At 37.2% G+C, this 15,190-nt stretch overlaps 1 protein-coding gene across 5 annotated transcripts in view; it reads left to right on the top strand.

The window, feature by feature from the left end:
• The window catches only part of FBXW7 (F-box and WD repeat domain containing 7), a 176,497-nt gene that overhangs the window by 109,694 nt on the left and 51,613 nt on the right, over positions 1 to 15,190 (top strand). Inside the window, exon 3 of one of the 5 annotated variants that reach the window (XM_058838241.1) lies at positions 11,895 to 12,840. The exons of 3 other annotated variants lie outside the window; for them this stretch is intronic. In XM_058838241.1, coding sequence (XP_058694224.1) covers positions 11,895 to 11,906 — 12 coding nt within the window. In that variant the 3' untranslated portion in view covers positions 11,907 to 12,840. Of the gene's footprint in view, positions 1 to 1,468; positions 3,826 to 11,894; positions 12,841 to 15,190 lie in introns of those variants that run through there. One more of the 5 variants, XM_058838238.1, reaches the window with a different exon arrangement.

Below are 15,190 nucleotides of genomic sequence, written 5' to 3'. Positions count from 1 at the left end.
ACCTAGTGTAACAACTGTGTGCATAATGTGCATTATTTGTATATTAATGTATTCAGAAGAAGGTAAATAGAATCCTTATTACAAATGTACTTATATTGACACAAATTAAACCTCAGCGGAGTGAAACGTATGACAATTATTGAAAAATGAAGTACATTATGTAGTAGTTTTGAATGTAGTTTTAACTATTTTCCACTTCAATTTTAATTTCAGATTGCCTGTACCTTAGAGTTTTTCTTCTTTTTTCACAACCATGAAGTCAAGACACCTATTGTGCATTTTCATGCAAGCAGTTCCTTGCTGTGAGGCAACATGGGACACACACTTTTTTTTTGTCCATCTTTTGATCTCTCTTTACTAGGAGTTTTAAATTCTGTACAGGGTTTTGAGCAATAGTTCATGTTTTGATGGTATGGGAACATATGGGGAATGAATTTGGTGTCTTGAGACTAAACTGTTAAAAACTTAACGAATTGCCTTTTTTTTTTTCTTCTTTTTAAGCTTACTAGGAGAGCATTCCAGTAGAGAGGACATAAAACATATGTTGTTTTTGAAGGATCAGTGTGCCAGATATTGGATATGGCATTCCAAAGCATGTAATGACATGGATTGCAAAGATGTTGCCCTATTAAATACCTAATATATGCAACCATCTCTGTATTTCTAAAAGAATGTCAGTTGCTACTAAGAAATATGCTAAAAACCTTTCTGAACTTCTGAATTCCTTTGACAGTGTTTGTGAACTTCAAGATCTATTTTTAAAATACAAAATACAATGTATAATTTTCATTCTGTGGCACACAATATTATAGCTGGTAGACAATTGTTTCCTTTCTTCTTCCATTCAGAACTGTGGAATTACAGCATCTCGTTATCTAATGCTACTTAATAATAGTCCTCAGAATACATACACAGATACAGATGCTCTTCTTTCAGGGAGAGTTTCAAGATTTCCTTCTAGCTTCTTGACAATAAGTAGCATCAGTGCTGCTTTATAAGACTCTGTCCTGGATTAGGTGTATCTGTCACAGACATATCAAAAACCATATCAAACACAAAGGTTTTATCTGGCCTCTTTTAGGTGTGCCTTCATTAACAGTTTTCACAAATAGACAATTTGGTAAATTTGCTACTATTATCCAATAGAAAAGACCTTAATTTTTTTTTTAAATATTATATTTTTATTTCTATTTGTATTATCTTCTGGCTTTAAAGTAATCAGATTATTTTTTTTTTTATAAAGAGCTCAATTTTAATAGGAAAAATACTAAATGGCAAAAAACTTGTCTTGAACATGATGAAATAAAAAATTCTCCCATCTTATCTTCTGTGTGCATTTTCTGTTGTATATGCGCAAGAGGGGAGACAAGAACCAAGATATAATTTTAAACAGCAGCTTCATAAACAAATCTGGAAACTAAGGTAATTTTGCCTTATGCCCTTCTTTTCCCTGTTTCTTTCACTTTAGGGCTGCTGTCATAGTCTGCAAACTTGGAAACAGCTGCTGCTAAGAAACCCTGTCTTTCCTTGTTTGACTTGGAAAACAGGACTGGATTTTTTCTGTTAAACTGAAATGGAAAAAATACTAGTGTTGAATGCTGGCCACATGTCTGATTGCAGCAAGTTAGAAGTTGGAGGTCTCTGAGGTAAAAAAGACTGTTTCAAGAACTGGACATGTGGGATGTTCAGACTCATCCCTGGTCCAGAATGTGTCTAGCATCAAGACAAAAGCAGATGAGAGATTGCCACTACATTTAAAGTGTAAAATATGTTTTCTTTCTTCATTTATGAAAAAGAACATTTGTGCTTCAATTTACAGCCGTGTTTATATTCATAAAAATACAGAAGTCTCTAAATCTGACTCTCACCTGAAAGTAAAATTTAAAATGGTCAGCAGCATTTGATAGATTACTCTAAATAATTGGAGAGATTTGTCTTCTACAGATGCAACCTGAGCTGCACTTCTGTGGTCTTAGTGCAGTGATTTAGTTTCTTTACAGTGGTTGCTTGAAGGAAATGGCATTTTCTGCTTCTCTGCCGATGCTTCAAATTTCAGAGGCTGTTTAGCAATATTGTAGTTATCACAGGGTGGAGGAAGCCGTGCAGTGCCACTCCGGTCCCAGGCTTGTGCTGTAGATGCAGCATTGCTTGGTTGGCTACAAATGACATGAGATATACAGAAAATGAGACTGACAAAAGGTGGAACAGAAAAATGAGTTGCTATAGCACCAAGCAGCCAGAGCTCTACTGCTAAAAATGTGTCTGTTTCTGTATATGCATGTCAGCAGAATAGAATATCTTCATAGTGGTAGAAGATATCAGAGTATTTTTTTAGTACTCCCAGGGTGATAGTCCCAGTTGACAAGAACTTTACATCAGTTTTAAAAGTGACATTGTGCATTATACAGTGAAGTCTCTCCAACAGGAATACATTCTTGAAAAAGAATATGTCATGACTTGAGAATGCATTCATTTCTTATACAGAAAACCTGACACCAAGTGTTGGACAGGGAAACCATGCCATGGTGCCTGTTTTGAATCTTGTTTTATGCCTTGCTTGCAGAGTCAAAGCTGGATTATTTGCACTTAGAGATGTCCAACCTCTAGGTGCCATTATTAGAATAGAAATACAATCCCTGTTCTTAATCAAAAAACTTTCCATTAACCCAATACTGAAATTGCTTGTCACAGCCTCTTTCATAGAGGAGAAACCCATGAAGAGGTCATGGTGGTTCCCTTGAAATCCAGCTTTACTTCATAGCTCAGAATGTGTTTTAAGGGAAAGATGTGAGAGACACTCGTGTAAAAAAATTGTAACCAGAGGAGAAAATAAAATACATAATGGCCTAGATACTGTCACTAACTGTAGTAACTACTTTTCAAGATTTATTATGAAGCAACTTCAAACTTGTCTTTTAAGTAGTCAGAGAGAAAGCCTGAATTTTGTTTCCCCACTGTTACTAGAGAATTCTTTGGATATTATCTTTATGGCTATGGGAAAATGGTTTTTTGCTATAACTAGCATCCCATTATTTATCATCTTTTTTTTTATTAGAAACTACTTATTGCAGCAGTTTATTAGCAAGGGGATGCCATACTCTGACCTTGGTGAAAAAGCGGTGTAAGAAGTCCTTTTAAAGCTGCATGGTATATGTGTAAATTCACAAAGACACAGCAATAATAATGTAGTAAAATCTGATGGGGGATGCTGTAAGTTCAAAAAACAGGAAATCATCTTTAAGCATCATTCTCACCCTTTTTTGAAGCATGCAAATTGCTGCATTTTGAATTCATGCAGGTTTGAAATTTCTCTGCATAAATTTCCAAAACACATAATTCAGAGGAATGCTTTACACCCTTTTACACAACTATTGATAGGCCAACTTAATTTTTCTCTTCCTCCTGGAAAAGGTTTTGCTTGTATGCAGATAACTTGAATAGCCTGGTCAACATGGGTTTAGTCCATGAGAAAATTCAATTATGATCAGACTCTGTAAAGCTAGGAGGGTTTCTTAGCCTCACCCAGAGAAACATTTGTGATGTTCTTGTGAACTAAAGCATGGTCTAAAATGTCCCATGGATCTAATAAAGGGCATGTAGAAGTAAGAACTCTGATATATTGTTTATTTAGAGTTACCATACCAATGTAATGGACAGAATACATTTCGGGTATTTTATAAGCTAAAGAGTTCTGTAAGGCACTTTTCCCATGTAAGACTATGCTGATCATATGTACCATATGAACATTTTTGGCACAAAAAGTAATTTGAGCTTTTTTTTTTTATTATTAAATTGCCAATTTTACTACTCTGCTTCTTTAAAAAAATATATTTGGCCTCTGAAATGTAATGGTTTGGTTTGTGGTCTCATTGTGTACCCTTTTTCCTTAATAGTGAAAAATATAATTTTGGATGATAGTGGTGTTGAGTAAGGTCCTTGTCATCTTGTACTTCATTTATGCTTGTCATACTGTAGGAGGAACAAGTTCTTGTCTTGGCTTGAGGGAGGTTTCAAAATGCATGTGCTAATGATACGCTGGGAGATTTGCCACATGGAGATATGGGACACCTTTTTTTATTCAATCAGAAGTTCCTGACTGACATTCTAGTTAATATTACCAAAAATAAAAGCCCATACATCTATCAGAACAACACATTTAGCATTAAATGACAAGCAAAATAGCAATTGAATTTTAAATTAGAAGAAACAGGATGCTTGGGGGGAAAAAACTGTATTATTAAAAAAGTTAAGGGAATTTATAAGATGTATGAAGTAGCTTAGATACTCATATATAATTTCTCATGCCATTAAGAGTCGATTCTGGTAAAAGCTTTGTTGTTCCATTCTCAGATAAAACTTCATGTCATGGCTAAGTATATCCATTTTAGTATGTTTTTTTCTTTCCAGAGAAATGTTATCTGAATTGATTTTATTCATCAATTCTCATCCACTGTGTAATCAAGGTGGAAAATTTATACCTTTTTAAAATGGGAAGGTCTAAGTCTGCATATCAAGGGAAAAACAGGTGGTTTTCCCACTAGAGTAAGAGTTTGATTTAGTGTGTATATTTTTATTGGGGGAGAAAGGGGCTATACTGTAGAAAAATATAGGAAATGTGTAGTTTAATATAATTTCTGTTAATATTCAGTGATTTTTTTTTAATTTTTTTTACATCATGCAGCTTGTGGTGTTGTTTCTGTAGTGGACGTGAAGGGGCAGTGTAGTGCTGTTGATAAATTTTCTTCTCTGTTCATCTTTTCAATCTTTTGTGGAATATCATGTTTAAAATGCGATTATTTTATCAGTTGTGTACATGTACATTTCTTGTAAGAAAGTATAATAATTCTTTAAAGTTAAAGAAATGTGCTAGAAATATCAATACAGTTGAGAACATTGTTGTTTAAAATGAGTCACTGTTTTCTCCTTGACACTGTTTATACTCATGAATACAGATAATATTCAGTATTTTTTTTAAGACTGTTATTGTTTAAAGGCTTCCACATGGTAAAAGCACATGAAGATTATGGACAAGTGCTGGTAAAGTACAGCTAGACTTGAAATATAAAAGGGTATCAACAAAGCAACTTGGACATGATTTTTGCTTGGTTGGTTTTTTTCACTTTGAGTGTTAAAGTATATTTGAAGTACTTATTCCTTGTGAATGGCACATTCTATATGAATTAATTGACATGCTGCGGAACTGAAATACTGATATTTTTTTACTCAGTAGAATAAGGGTATCCAAAGGAGGCATTCTGTCCTTGAAACCACCATTGCAAAGAGAAGGGTCCTAATCTTGGGATGCATTCTCTGCAACAATGAGTATAGGTATAATCCTCAGATACAAGGAAGAAAAGATAAAAAGAAGAAATTCTTCACTGTGAGGGTGGTGGGACACTGAAGTAGGTTTTCCAAAGGAGTTTTGAAGGCACCACCCTTACAAGTGTTCTGGGCCGGTCTGGATGGGGCTTTGAGCAACCTGATCCAGTGGGTGGCACCCTGTCTGTGGCAAGGGTGTTGGAACCAGATGAGCTTTCAAGTCCTTTCCACCTCAAACCATTCTGTGAATCTGTGATTATTTCTCATGTCACTGTTTTCTCAACAGAGGCAGCATTCACTCCAGTCTTCTGGATCTTGGTTGTTGTAGTTGGTGTTCTGTCCAAATGCTAGAATAATGAGGATTTTGAGGTTAAACTTTAAAAGTGACTGACTGTAGTTTCAGCACCAGTTTCAGTGACAAACTTTATCTTCCATATTTTTGAATATTTTCTGTTAGGTTGTTTGGTTTCATAGACAACTTCAGGTTTGTTTCTGTTAATGTTTAGTTTTGTTTCTAAGCCATAAAATACAGAGTTTTAGAAAATTTTATATGAAACATGAAAAAAAAAAAGCTTTCACAGTTCCAGTTTAAATCTTCTAGAATAAGTGAGGCTTTCCTTGTTCATTGGTGCTGCTTTAGTACCCCAGGACCACAGTCTGAAAAGCTTAAATAATGATACTGAGCAGCTCAGGCTCCTTTGAAGATACCAAGGCATACCTGGGTTAGTGACACAGCAAATAGCCCTTCTGTAGTATCATATTCTTTCCTCCTCCTGCTGTGAGCTGAAGAAATACATGTCTCTGGAAAGAACAAAAGTAATTCTGGCAGTTAATTTCTGTGTCGGATCAAGTATTGTATCTTCTCTCATACTAAACCTCTTTAATTTGCTTAGCGTTTTTAAGCTAACAGCTTTCATCCTGGTGCATATTAAACAATTCAGAGAGCAGAATTAAAATAAGAGCTGAGTGATATTTGTGCTAAGTTTTAAGTACAGAAAATTGTGGGAATCACTGATAATTATAATGACTAATAATAAGTATATAAAATGAATATGGACACTTTTTTAGCCAGTGAATCATTTATGATTAATTAATCATTAGCTAACATTTTATTCATCTCTGTTGAATATGTCTGTTACCTGTTTTTTCTTTTGATCAGGTTTTTATGAGTTCTTTAACGTGCTTAAAAGATGAAAAATATTTTTAATGTGTGCTAGAATTCTCCAGGAAAGATCAAAGTACATGTTCTTTAACCTAAATTCAATAGATTTGACTTACATTAAAATTTGAAATTAGGTAGGGACTTCCAGTGAATTTCAATAGTGGGGGTTTTTTCTTCTATTTATTACAAGGTTATGATAGATATAAGCAATAAAAATATATGTGAATACCATTGTATAGCTGCATGACAAGCTCTTTCATGCCCTGAGAAAATTGCTTTCTCTTTTTTTTTTTGTTTATTCTGTGATCACCAGTGAAAAAAAGCCAGTAACATAGATGATTTGTTCTGTTTAACTTTTGAAAGGTTATTTGCTTTCTTAGGAGCTTCAGTGTGAAGTAAGTATACTTTTTTCTCCAGATAGAAGATTTCACTCTTCATTACTTTTAGAAACAATATAGTATTTTTGTTGCAGTATGTCTTAGTGGATGAATCTTTGAAAAACATCTTACTAGACTTTTCGCTGAAGACAAATTGTTAGGATGTTGAGAGATTGTAACAGTAAGGCTTTTTAATTAGGAATTTAAAACCCCCAAACACTATGCATCAAACTTTTGATAGAGCACTTGCTTGGACAGTGTCAATACACCATCTTTTCCCATGTTTTCCTTGAAAAGTGTTAGGCTCTAATTCTTCAAAAGCAGCAGTAACACTGTTGGGAAATTGCAAGCAAGAAAAAAAGTCCTGTATTTTCACATCAGCTTTATGTATCAAAACTGCCTGCATCCTTCACATCTGCCAGTAGATAGATGTGTGTAATTTCAAGTGCAAAAGTGCATGTGCTGTTTTAAGACTTTATGCAAACAGTGTATATCAAATTAGCTAGTTGTATAAACAAATACTCAACTGTGTGCCTTGTATGCATGTCAGCAGAATGCAGTTACACACAAATTTTCTTAAAAGCAAGTGTCTTCTATGCTCAGTGCTTAAAAAGCTTGTCAGTGTCTGGAGGGCAGCGTGAATGTTGTTGGCATTTAAAAAATGTCTTTAAAAAATGGATAGACTGAGAGGGCTATTATGCAAAAAGTTAATAGATAATATGTTTCTTGTTGGTCACACACGCTGAAAGTACCAGAGACTGAAGTAGGAGAGCGTGTTCCTGTGTTTAAGGACTTCCCCCACCCCTGGCCAATGAAGAGATTTGTTAATGAATGGAAAACTTTCATTAACAAGTTGCCACGTTTAAAAACTAAGTGAACTTGCAAATGATCAGAATAGCATTTGGCATATCATTAGTACAGGATGAGTAAGCCTTAGAAAATTTGAAGAATTGGTTCATGCACTTTCAACAAAAGTACTTTAGAATTTGGGCTTTTCTTTGGTAGCCTGTGCCCCTTTGGTCTCTTTTCATTTTCTTGCTATCTGTGTAGACCCTTTACATTTTTTCCAAACCTCCCCCCACCTCTGTTCAATAGCTAATCTGCTAAATTCATGCTACAACTGCCTCATTGAGTGGATGCGTTGTTCTGCCCGCTTCGTACCAGCTTTGTTACTGTGCAGTATTTTTCAGCTGTTTGTGCTCATTACCATACAGCTGGTATTTAGAGGAGAGAGGGAAGCAGGCAGAAGCTTTACTGTCTGCAAGTATAAGAAGCTCTTTTGCAAATGGGGTACTGGCAGATGGGGCATGTGTTTAAACGGGTTTTGCTGATAACAGACTGCATTAAAAATCATTCTGAGAAAGTCTAAGGTCAGCCCCATGAATTCAGAGCTTGAGAGGTATTCAGCTTTTGGAAGACCTTTATAGAATATTAATTAACCCAGGTCCATGAAAGTGACAAATGGATTGTTTGCAAAAATGTTAGATACTATCCTGCTGCCCCCACTTTACGGTTCATTTCCTTCAGCATCTCCTGATTTGGTTTGTGGGTTTTTAAAAAAAAACCATAGGATTGTATATACTGTGTTCATTATCAGGGCTGTTGCCAAAACAGATGAGTGAACAAACAGTAAAATCCCAGACCTCATGGAAGGAAAAATAATTTTCCTTTTGATGTTGTTACTGAACTTTGCATTATGTATAATTATATAAACCTTTGCCAGAAGCCAACCCTTTACAAACACATGGAAATTTATTCTCTTGCTAGCAGGGTGAGTAGCACTGTACTGGCTGAGGTGATCTGAAGAGATAATTGAACAAAGTTTGTGTCTAGAGTCTGTACATCATCTACTGGCTCTGTTGCTGTAGCTGAGAAGGGAGAACAAGCTTTAGGGCCCTGGGACTGCTCTTCCAGGCCTGCAATGGAAGCAGGAAATTATGAAGCTAAGTGCAAGCTGGGAACAGGTGTTCTGCATTTAGACATTTAAGTTAATCATTTACTGTCTGAAATACAAGGTAATTGGCATGTGCTAGCACAGCTCTGTGTGGGTCTAGTGCATGGCCCTTGTAACAGGATCATCAAATTCCTGGCTTCCTTCTGGAATTTAGTGCATTTTGACATTACTCTGAGCCCCTTGGGATGCCCAGGGGTGACTAAGCAGTCACCTTACACAGATGGAGTGCTCTGACAGCTGATGAAGGATGGAAACACTGGTGGGTTAACATTTCTCAGAGTGCCCACACAGTCTCTGTCTCGGTCTTAATCCTCCAGGAAAAGCTACAGAATGCTTTCCAAAGCATTGAGCCTGGGACAATAACACCATAGAGTCAATAGAGCTATTGATTTCATGGGATGCTATAATCTTGGGGTTCTTTCCCCTTGTTTTACCTCTTTATTTCCCATTGGAGACAAACTTTGTTACCAACACTGCCCTTTCTGCTCGGTGGGAACCAGCAAGTCTCAGATGCATATGTAAAATATATACCACACCAGGTATACCTGTAACCTTATCAGCACAGCATTTTGGTCTCCTCTCCTTCCCCCATCCCTGCTGTATTATTTGGGATAGTGAAAGATTCTGCCACTACCCATAAATGTTCCTTTATTGGTAATAAAGAGGTGTGCTGTATCTGTAGATGTTGGTCCTGCAGCACAGCAAACAGCTGCAGTGTGTAAAGCCAGTTCCTGGCAGTAAGAAGATGAGCTCTTATTCCAGACCAGTTAACCGATGTATGTACAATTTAGACCACGTTTTTATGTTCTTGAGAGAAGAAATTGAGATGCTTCTCACCTACTTAACTATTGACCAGAGTTTTATTTCAAGAATAGTTACAAAACATCAAGCAATTTTAAAGAACAGTGCTGTTCAGCTGCAAAATTCCATTGCTTCTCTATAGTGTAACACTTGGAAAATGTGATATGGCAAGTTCTGTTTTAATGAGTTGGTGGTCGCATTCAAAGTGACATTGAGGACATTGAAGACTTAAGCACAGCTTTATATGAGTTTTGAGTTGCAAGTGAAATACAGTTCACTGGTTAGCTTCCACATCTGAAGCACATTCACTCTGTGTTTGTCAAGAGCGAAGTGGGGAATTCACTAACTGCAACTTGTTCAAGCTCTTTAAATCAAATATAATCTATTAGATTTTTTTTTTTTTTTAGTTTTTGATGTGGATTGAAGTACAGAAAACAAAAAGTAATGGCCAAAGTAAGACCCTGTTGTGATAGCTGCTGCAGCAGGGATAGTTTCCCTCCCTCCCGAGTTTATAAACTCCAGCACTTTGCTTTCACACATTTGTCTTCATATGCAGTTATACAAAAGTACAAGAAGAGGTTATGAACAGCTGCCTTCTTCTGAATCCAGCTGGAGGCTTTATTTGCACATCTCTGCCTCCAGCCCACCTTCCTGCTTTCTTCCTCTTTTTCCAGTACTGTCTAGTAGTCTGCCAGAAGTTATTTCCTTCCTTCAGCTTTGCTGGCAAATGGATCCCGTAAGTGATCTAACTTGCTTTAGGCAAAGTTAGTTAAGTTTAAAAGGCTATCAAAAGTGATTTAAGCTACCTGGAAAATGTTTTGCATGAGGGAGATGAAAGAGCAGCAGAGCTCTAAGGTCAGTAACCTCTTGCAGAAAGGTGGTGGAATGCCCAGAGGTTAAACATCTTTAACTGGCCAAATGAACATGTGTCTGTGGTGCATGAAGAGCAGATGTAAGAGCTGCTGTCACTGTAAAGGCCCTCCTGCAACTGCCTGTGCTAGTATCACTACTTTGATTAAAAATCACATGCTGGAGGTTGTAGACAGACGCTTGCTTGGCTAAAATCCATGCTACTGGAAACCTTCATCTCCCCCAGGCAGGTTCCTATTGCCCCTTTGGTGGTAATTATGGCTTCACTGGAACCAGCAGAGCTCCCACACTGGCTGTGGAGCAATCAGCCAGAAAAGCTTAGCCAATTTAAATGGTTGATTTGCACTAACCCAGCTAATTTCACATAAAGTGTATTTATTGTTCCTTTGGTTCTGCAGTGGGGACAGCAGCATCTTCTGTTGGCATAGCTAAACATGGGGGAGCCATGGTACAAATGCTGTGTGGTGACAAATGGGTGTGACAAATGGGCAGTTCTGTGAGTAAGGACCCCACTCAGTGCTGTGCCCAACCTTGTGGCTTCAGTTTAGGTTTCCTGTGAGGTGATTTGATGAGTAGAGATGAACAAAAGGCTGTGTGAGTATATAATTCAGACAGACTACTGTAAAAGAATGAGGCAGTTTGTTCTTCCATAGAAGAAAGCGCTAGGTACTTTTGAGTCTGTGGATAGGTGGTAATACAGAACTTTATCATCTAAGTCTGGATGGTTTTAAGTATCATGCAACTTCAACATTAATTTGAACTAAGTTCATGTGTCAAACTAGTTCAGTGGGAGTATTTGGATGGTAAATAATTAAGCTTTTGCTGTAAAAGAAGTCAGAGTGCATAGATAAGTTTTTCATATTAAATACAAAGTTATTAAATTTGTGATACAAGTTAGAATCTCCCAGATCTATGATTCATCTCTGTGGTAGGGAATCCCAAAAGACTGGAATTTGTGAAAAGCAAATGACATTTTAAAGTCTGAGAGCTACCTCTGAAAACCTTTTGTATGTTTCTACCTTAAATATTTTGGAAAATGTACAGAATTCCTTTCATTGTCATTTTTATAGGTGCACTGTTTGTATTTTCCACATTATTTAAAAAATAATGCATGAAAAGCTGTGTTACCTAGGGGCTAGTAAGCCTTTGGTTCTTGGAACAGATGCACAGGTTTGAATGGACTCAGAGATCTCCAGCTCTCTGTCTTTGCCTGTTACACTGTCTACACGTGAGTTTTGTGATAAAGTTTGTGGTAGAATCTAAAGTGCCCATAAGGTAACAGATGCAGTAAAAGGTACAAGAAATTTGCCTAATAAGCAGACGGAAAGCAGACACCACTGTGGATGAAATAGAATTAAGCTCCATCCAAAACCTCATCCTGCTAAAGATATTTTATACTGATTTGTTTCAGGAAAGTTCATGATAAAACCTTCAGTGAACTGGAAACAGTGGAGAAATCAGTGTAATGAGCAATCAACATCTGAAGCAACTGACAGGCAATGAGAACACATCAAACACAGTTTTCAGAGAAAGGATGGAAATTACTGAAACTTCACAGTGTTCAGAGACATTGTGGTTCTGTCTTTGTCATGATGGGGTCCTGGATCCCCTGTACTGGATGCTTCATTGTGTTTGCAACCCGTGGGCAAAACCTAATTGTCAGTTACTGACAGCAGAGAATGTCCTCTTGAAGTTTTTTTGCTTTTGTGAAAAGATTTTCTGCTTCCCTAGAAAAAGACAGGCTTTTAGCTCAGTTTTTCTGTTGGGAATATTTCTGCTTTGTAGGACTTTGCTGACAAGCCTTCAGTGTTGAGTTTTGGACAAATCATCCAAACCAGTGAAGTTATCCAGTTAAAAAAAAAAAAAAAAAGAAAAAAAAGAGACATCAATCCTGTATCCCTGGAGCCTGTTTTAACAGCTGTACTTTAAACTCAAGAGCTCAGTGAAACTTCAAGAGGAAACATTTTTGATGCTTAATATTAATTAGGAAACCTTCCCCAAAAATGAGGCAAATTAAAATAATTAGGAAATTGTTGTGGTGTTGGCCCTTCATGTGTATTGTTGAAACACAAACCTAACAAGGTGTATGGCAGGTGGAAATATCATAAGGCAAGATATACCTGCAACAGCAGAAAAGTCTTGGAGGAAGGTGGGTAGTGGCTTTTATTCACCAGCCTTGCAGCAATGCTCTTTGCTGACATATGCCCTTTTCTAGTTTTACATTGGTGCCTCTCTCTTCAATTTCACTCATTGAGTCACCAAATATAAGTTGGTTTAAGTAAAGTTCTTGTATGTTATCTGTAAATATATTATATAAAGCTGTGCAGAAGTCATAAGTGCTGTGTTTTTGTCTTGCTTCAGATCTTCAGTGATCCCTGGAAGTATGTTCAGGTTACAAAGGATCTTAGGTAAAAGTTCATAATGGAATTATACAGCATGTTGCTATGAAGTCCCTTCAGGAAGTCTTTTAGCATAATCCCACCCCATCCACTGCTCTCTTACTGTTTGTATGACTAGTGACTATTAAAGTCACTTCTGTTGCTGCATCCTGCATTTGGTTTTGGTAGGGAAGAAGTCCTGATTCACATTAGTTTTGGACATGTATTGATGGAAAACTGAAGCAAATTGATGCATTTTTTCAGCATACCATGGTTTCTAGCAAGTGGGGTGGATATACAGTGTCAAATAAGTCAGCCTGAAGGCCTACTCTAAAAGAGAAAACCACGGGGCATGAGTTGTTCTCTGAGAATAATGTCAAAAAAAGAATTGAAAACGGTCTTAATTCAGAATAGAAATTACGAAGAAACAAATACCTTATCCCCTCTGAAGACAATATGAGAAATACAAAGATATCCCCCGTTTGTGAAACAGACAAATTATTATGATGGATGTCAGCTGTGAATAATAGAAAGCACTTATTCTGGTCCATGTGAGTTTGGGCACTCTGTACCAGGAAGAGAGAGAGTACAGCCTCCATTGGCTGCAACGCAGGGAGACACTGAGGCCTTGAAACTGTGGCTAATAGATTTATTCTGGTTAGCTGAAAACATCATCTGATGAGGAACTTATAATAGCTGTCATGGGTTCAGCTATTTCCAAGACTGAAAGTCACCTTCCTCTTGGTGACAGAAATTTCCTATTGCAGAATGTGCTCTAAGTCAGATGAGAAATGTACATCAGACAGCATGGTTTACCAGGCAGAAATTGAATTCTGGGGTGACATCTGGTCTGTGGGTACCCATCCTCCCTGGTAATCCCTCAATAGGCTGCTGGTTGACCTTTTTATGTTGAGGGAATGGGCAAGGGGCACCAATAAGATGATGATGATGATGATTATGTCTCCCTACTTGTCAGGATTTAAGAGAGAGTGTCTCACAAAGCTGACTGTAATCTAGGTGCAATATGTCATTTTTCAGAACTGGACTAACACAGCTTCTATTCAGGCGGATGAAGATGGTGGTGAGCTAGCTTCATGATTCTGCCTCACCAATCAGATCTGTTATTTCAAGGTTCTTTTCCATACTATGAGATTCAAAATGATGATTAACATTTGGACCTGCAAATGCTCTTTTACCTACACTTGGGGAAAGCAAAAAAATGCTCAATTTAATTGCAGTAAGTTCTTTCAAAAGGGATGTAAGAAGTCAAAATTCATCACTCATGTATTTCTCAACAAGAATCAGGAACGACACCTTTGGAGATCTTAATGTGAACTGTGCATTTTTTTTCCCTCTGTGAGGACCAGTGCAATAGTAGGACTGCATTTTCAGTCCTTCCAGCACAGCACCAGTTGATTCTCTGTGGGAGTTGTCATGTTTCTTATCCATTAAAGCAGACCCCTTAATAGCTCCTATCACTGCCAGGCAAGCTTTAGAAGTTCAGAGTGTCTCTTATGAGACTTGTTATTATACATCTAATTCAGACAAGTATGTCTCACAATCACTATTGCATTGTTTCCAAAGAAAATACAAGAATTATCCTTTCCTCTCTGACGCATCGAAGCCCAGCTCAGAGGAGAGCTAAATCTCCTGGCAAGAAGGTTGTGGTAAGATTTGCTATTCAGCTCTGGAACAGCCACTGTGCAAAAATACACTTTTTATTTTTATTGTATTGACTAAATACCATTGGATTGGCTGTCAACATTTCACTGTGCATTCTTGACAGATGTTTTCTCTTTAGTGTGTTCCCTCTACATAGGTTGTATGCAATCTTTACGATGCTTTTGGTTGTTGAAATTCAAAGAGCGATACTTTTTTCTACGGTAGGTAGGAAGAACTACTTTTGTCACCATCTGTAGGCAGTAGAATAAGTAAAAAAGGAACCTCTTTTGAGTAACAAGTTTTCACATGTGGCCTCATTGTAAAAAGAGGAAATACATCCAAAATACAGGGAGAAATCAATATTAAAAGTTTGGTTCTGTTTTGTCTGAAGGTAGCTGTGCTATGAAAAATAAGTGGGGGAATTTTAGCCTGCAGGTTAGAATATAGTTAACCTTGACTATAGGAACTTCAACATGATGTGAGTTCCAGAGAACAGGATGAATGTGTCTTTGATGCCAGGTCTGTTTGCCTGTAATTTTCATCTGGCATTGACAGCACCACCTGAGGCAGGAAGGTGGAAGCAGGACCACCCCAGTTTCATATGGCTGTTTTTATCATTGTTGTTGAACAGACCTCAGAGCTTGGAGGCATGAGCTTTGGTCTGTAA

The sequence above is a fragment of the Poecile atricapillus genome, chromosome 4 (genome assembly GCF_030490865.1).
Source record: "Poecile atricapillus isolate bPoeAtr1 chromosome 4, bPoeAtr1.hap1, whole genome shotgun sequence".
Lineage (NCBI taxonomy): Eukaryota > Metazoa > Chordata > Aves > Passeriformes > Paridae > Poecile > Poecile atricapillus.
The sequence above is the reverse complement of the archived record's forward strand: the minus strand, read 5'-3'. Positions and strand labels throughout refer to the sequence as shown.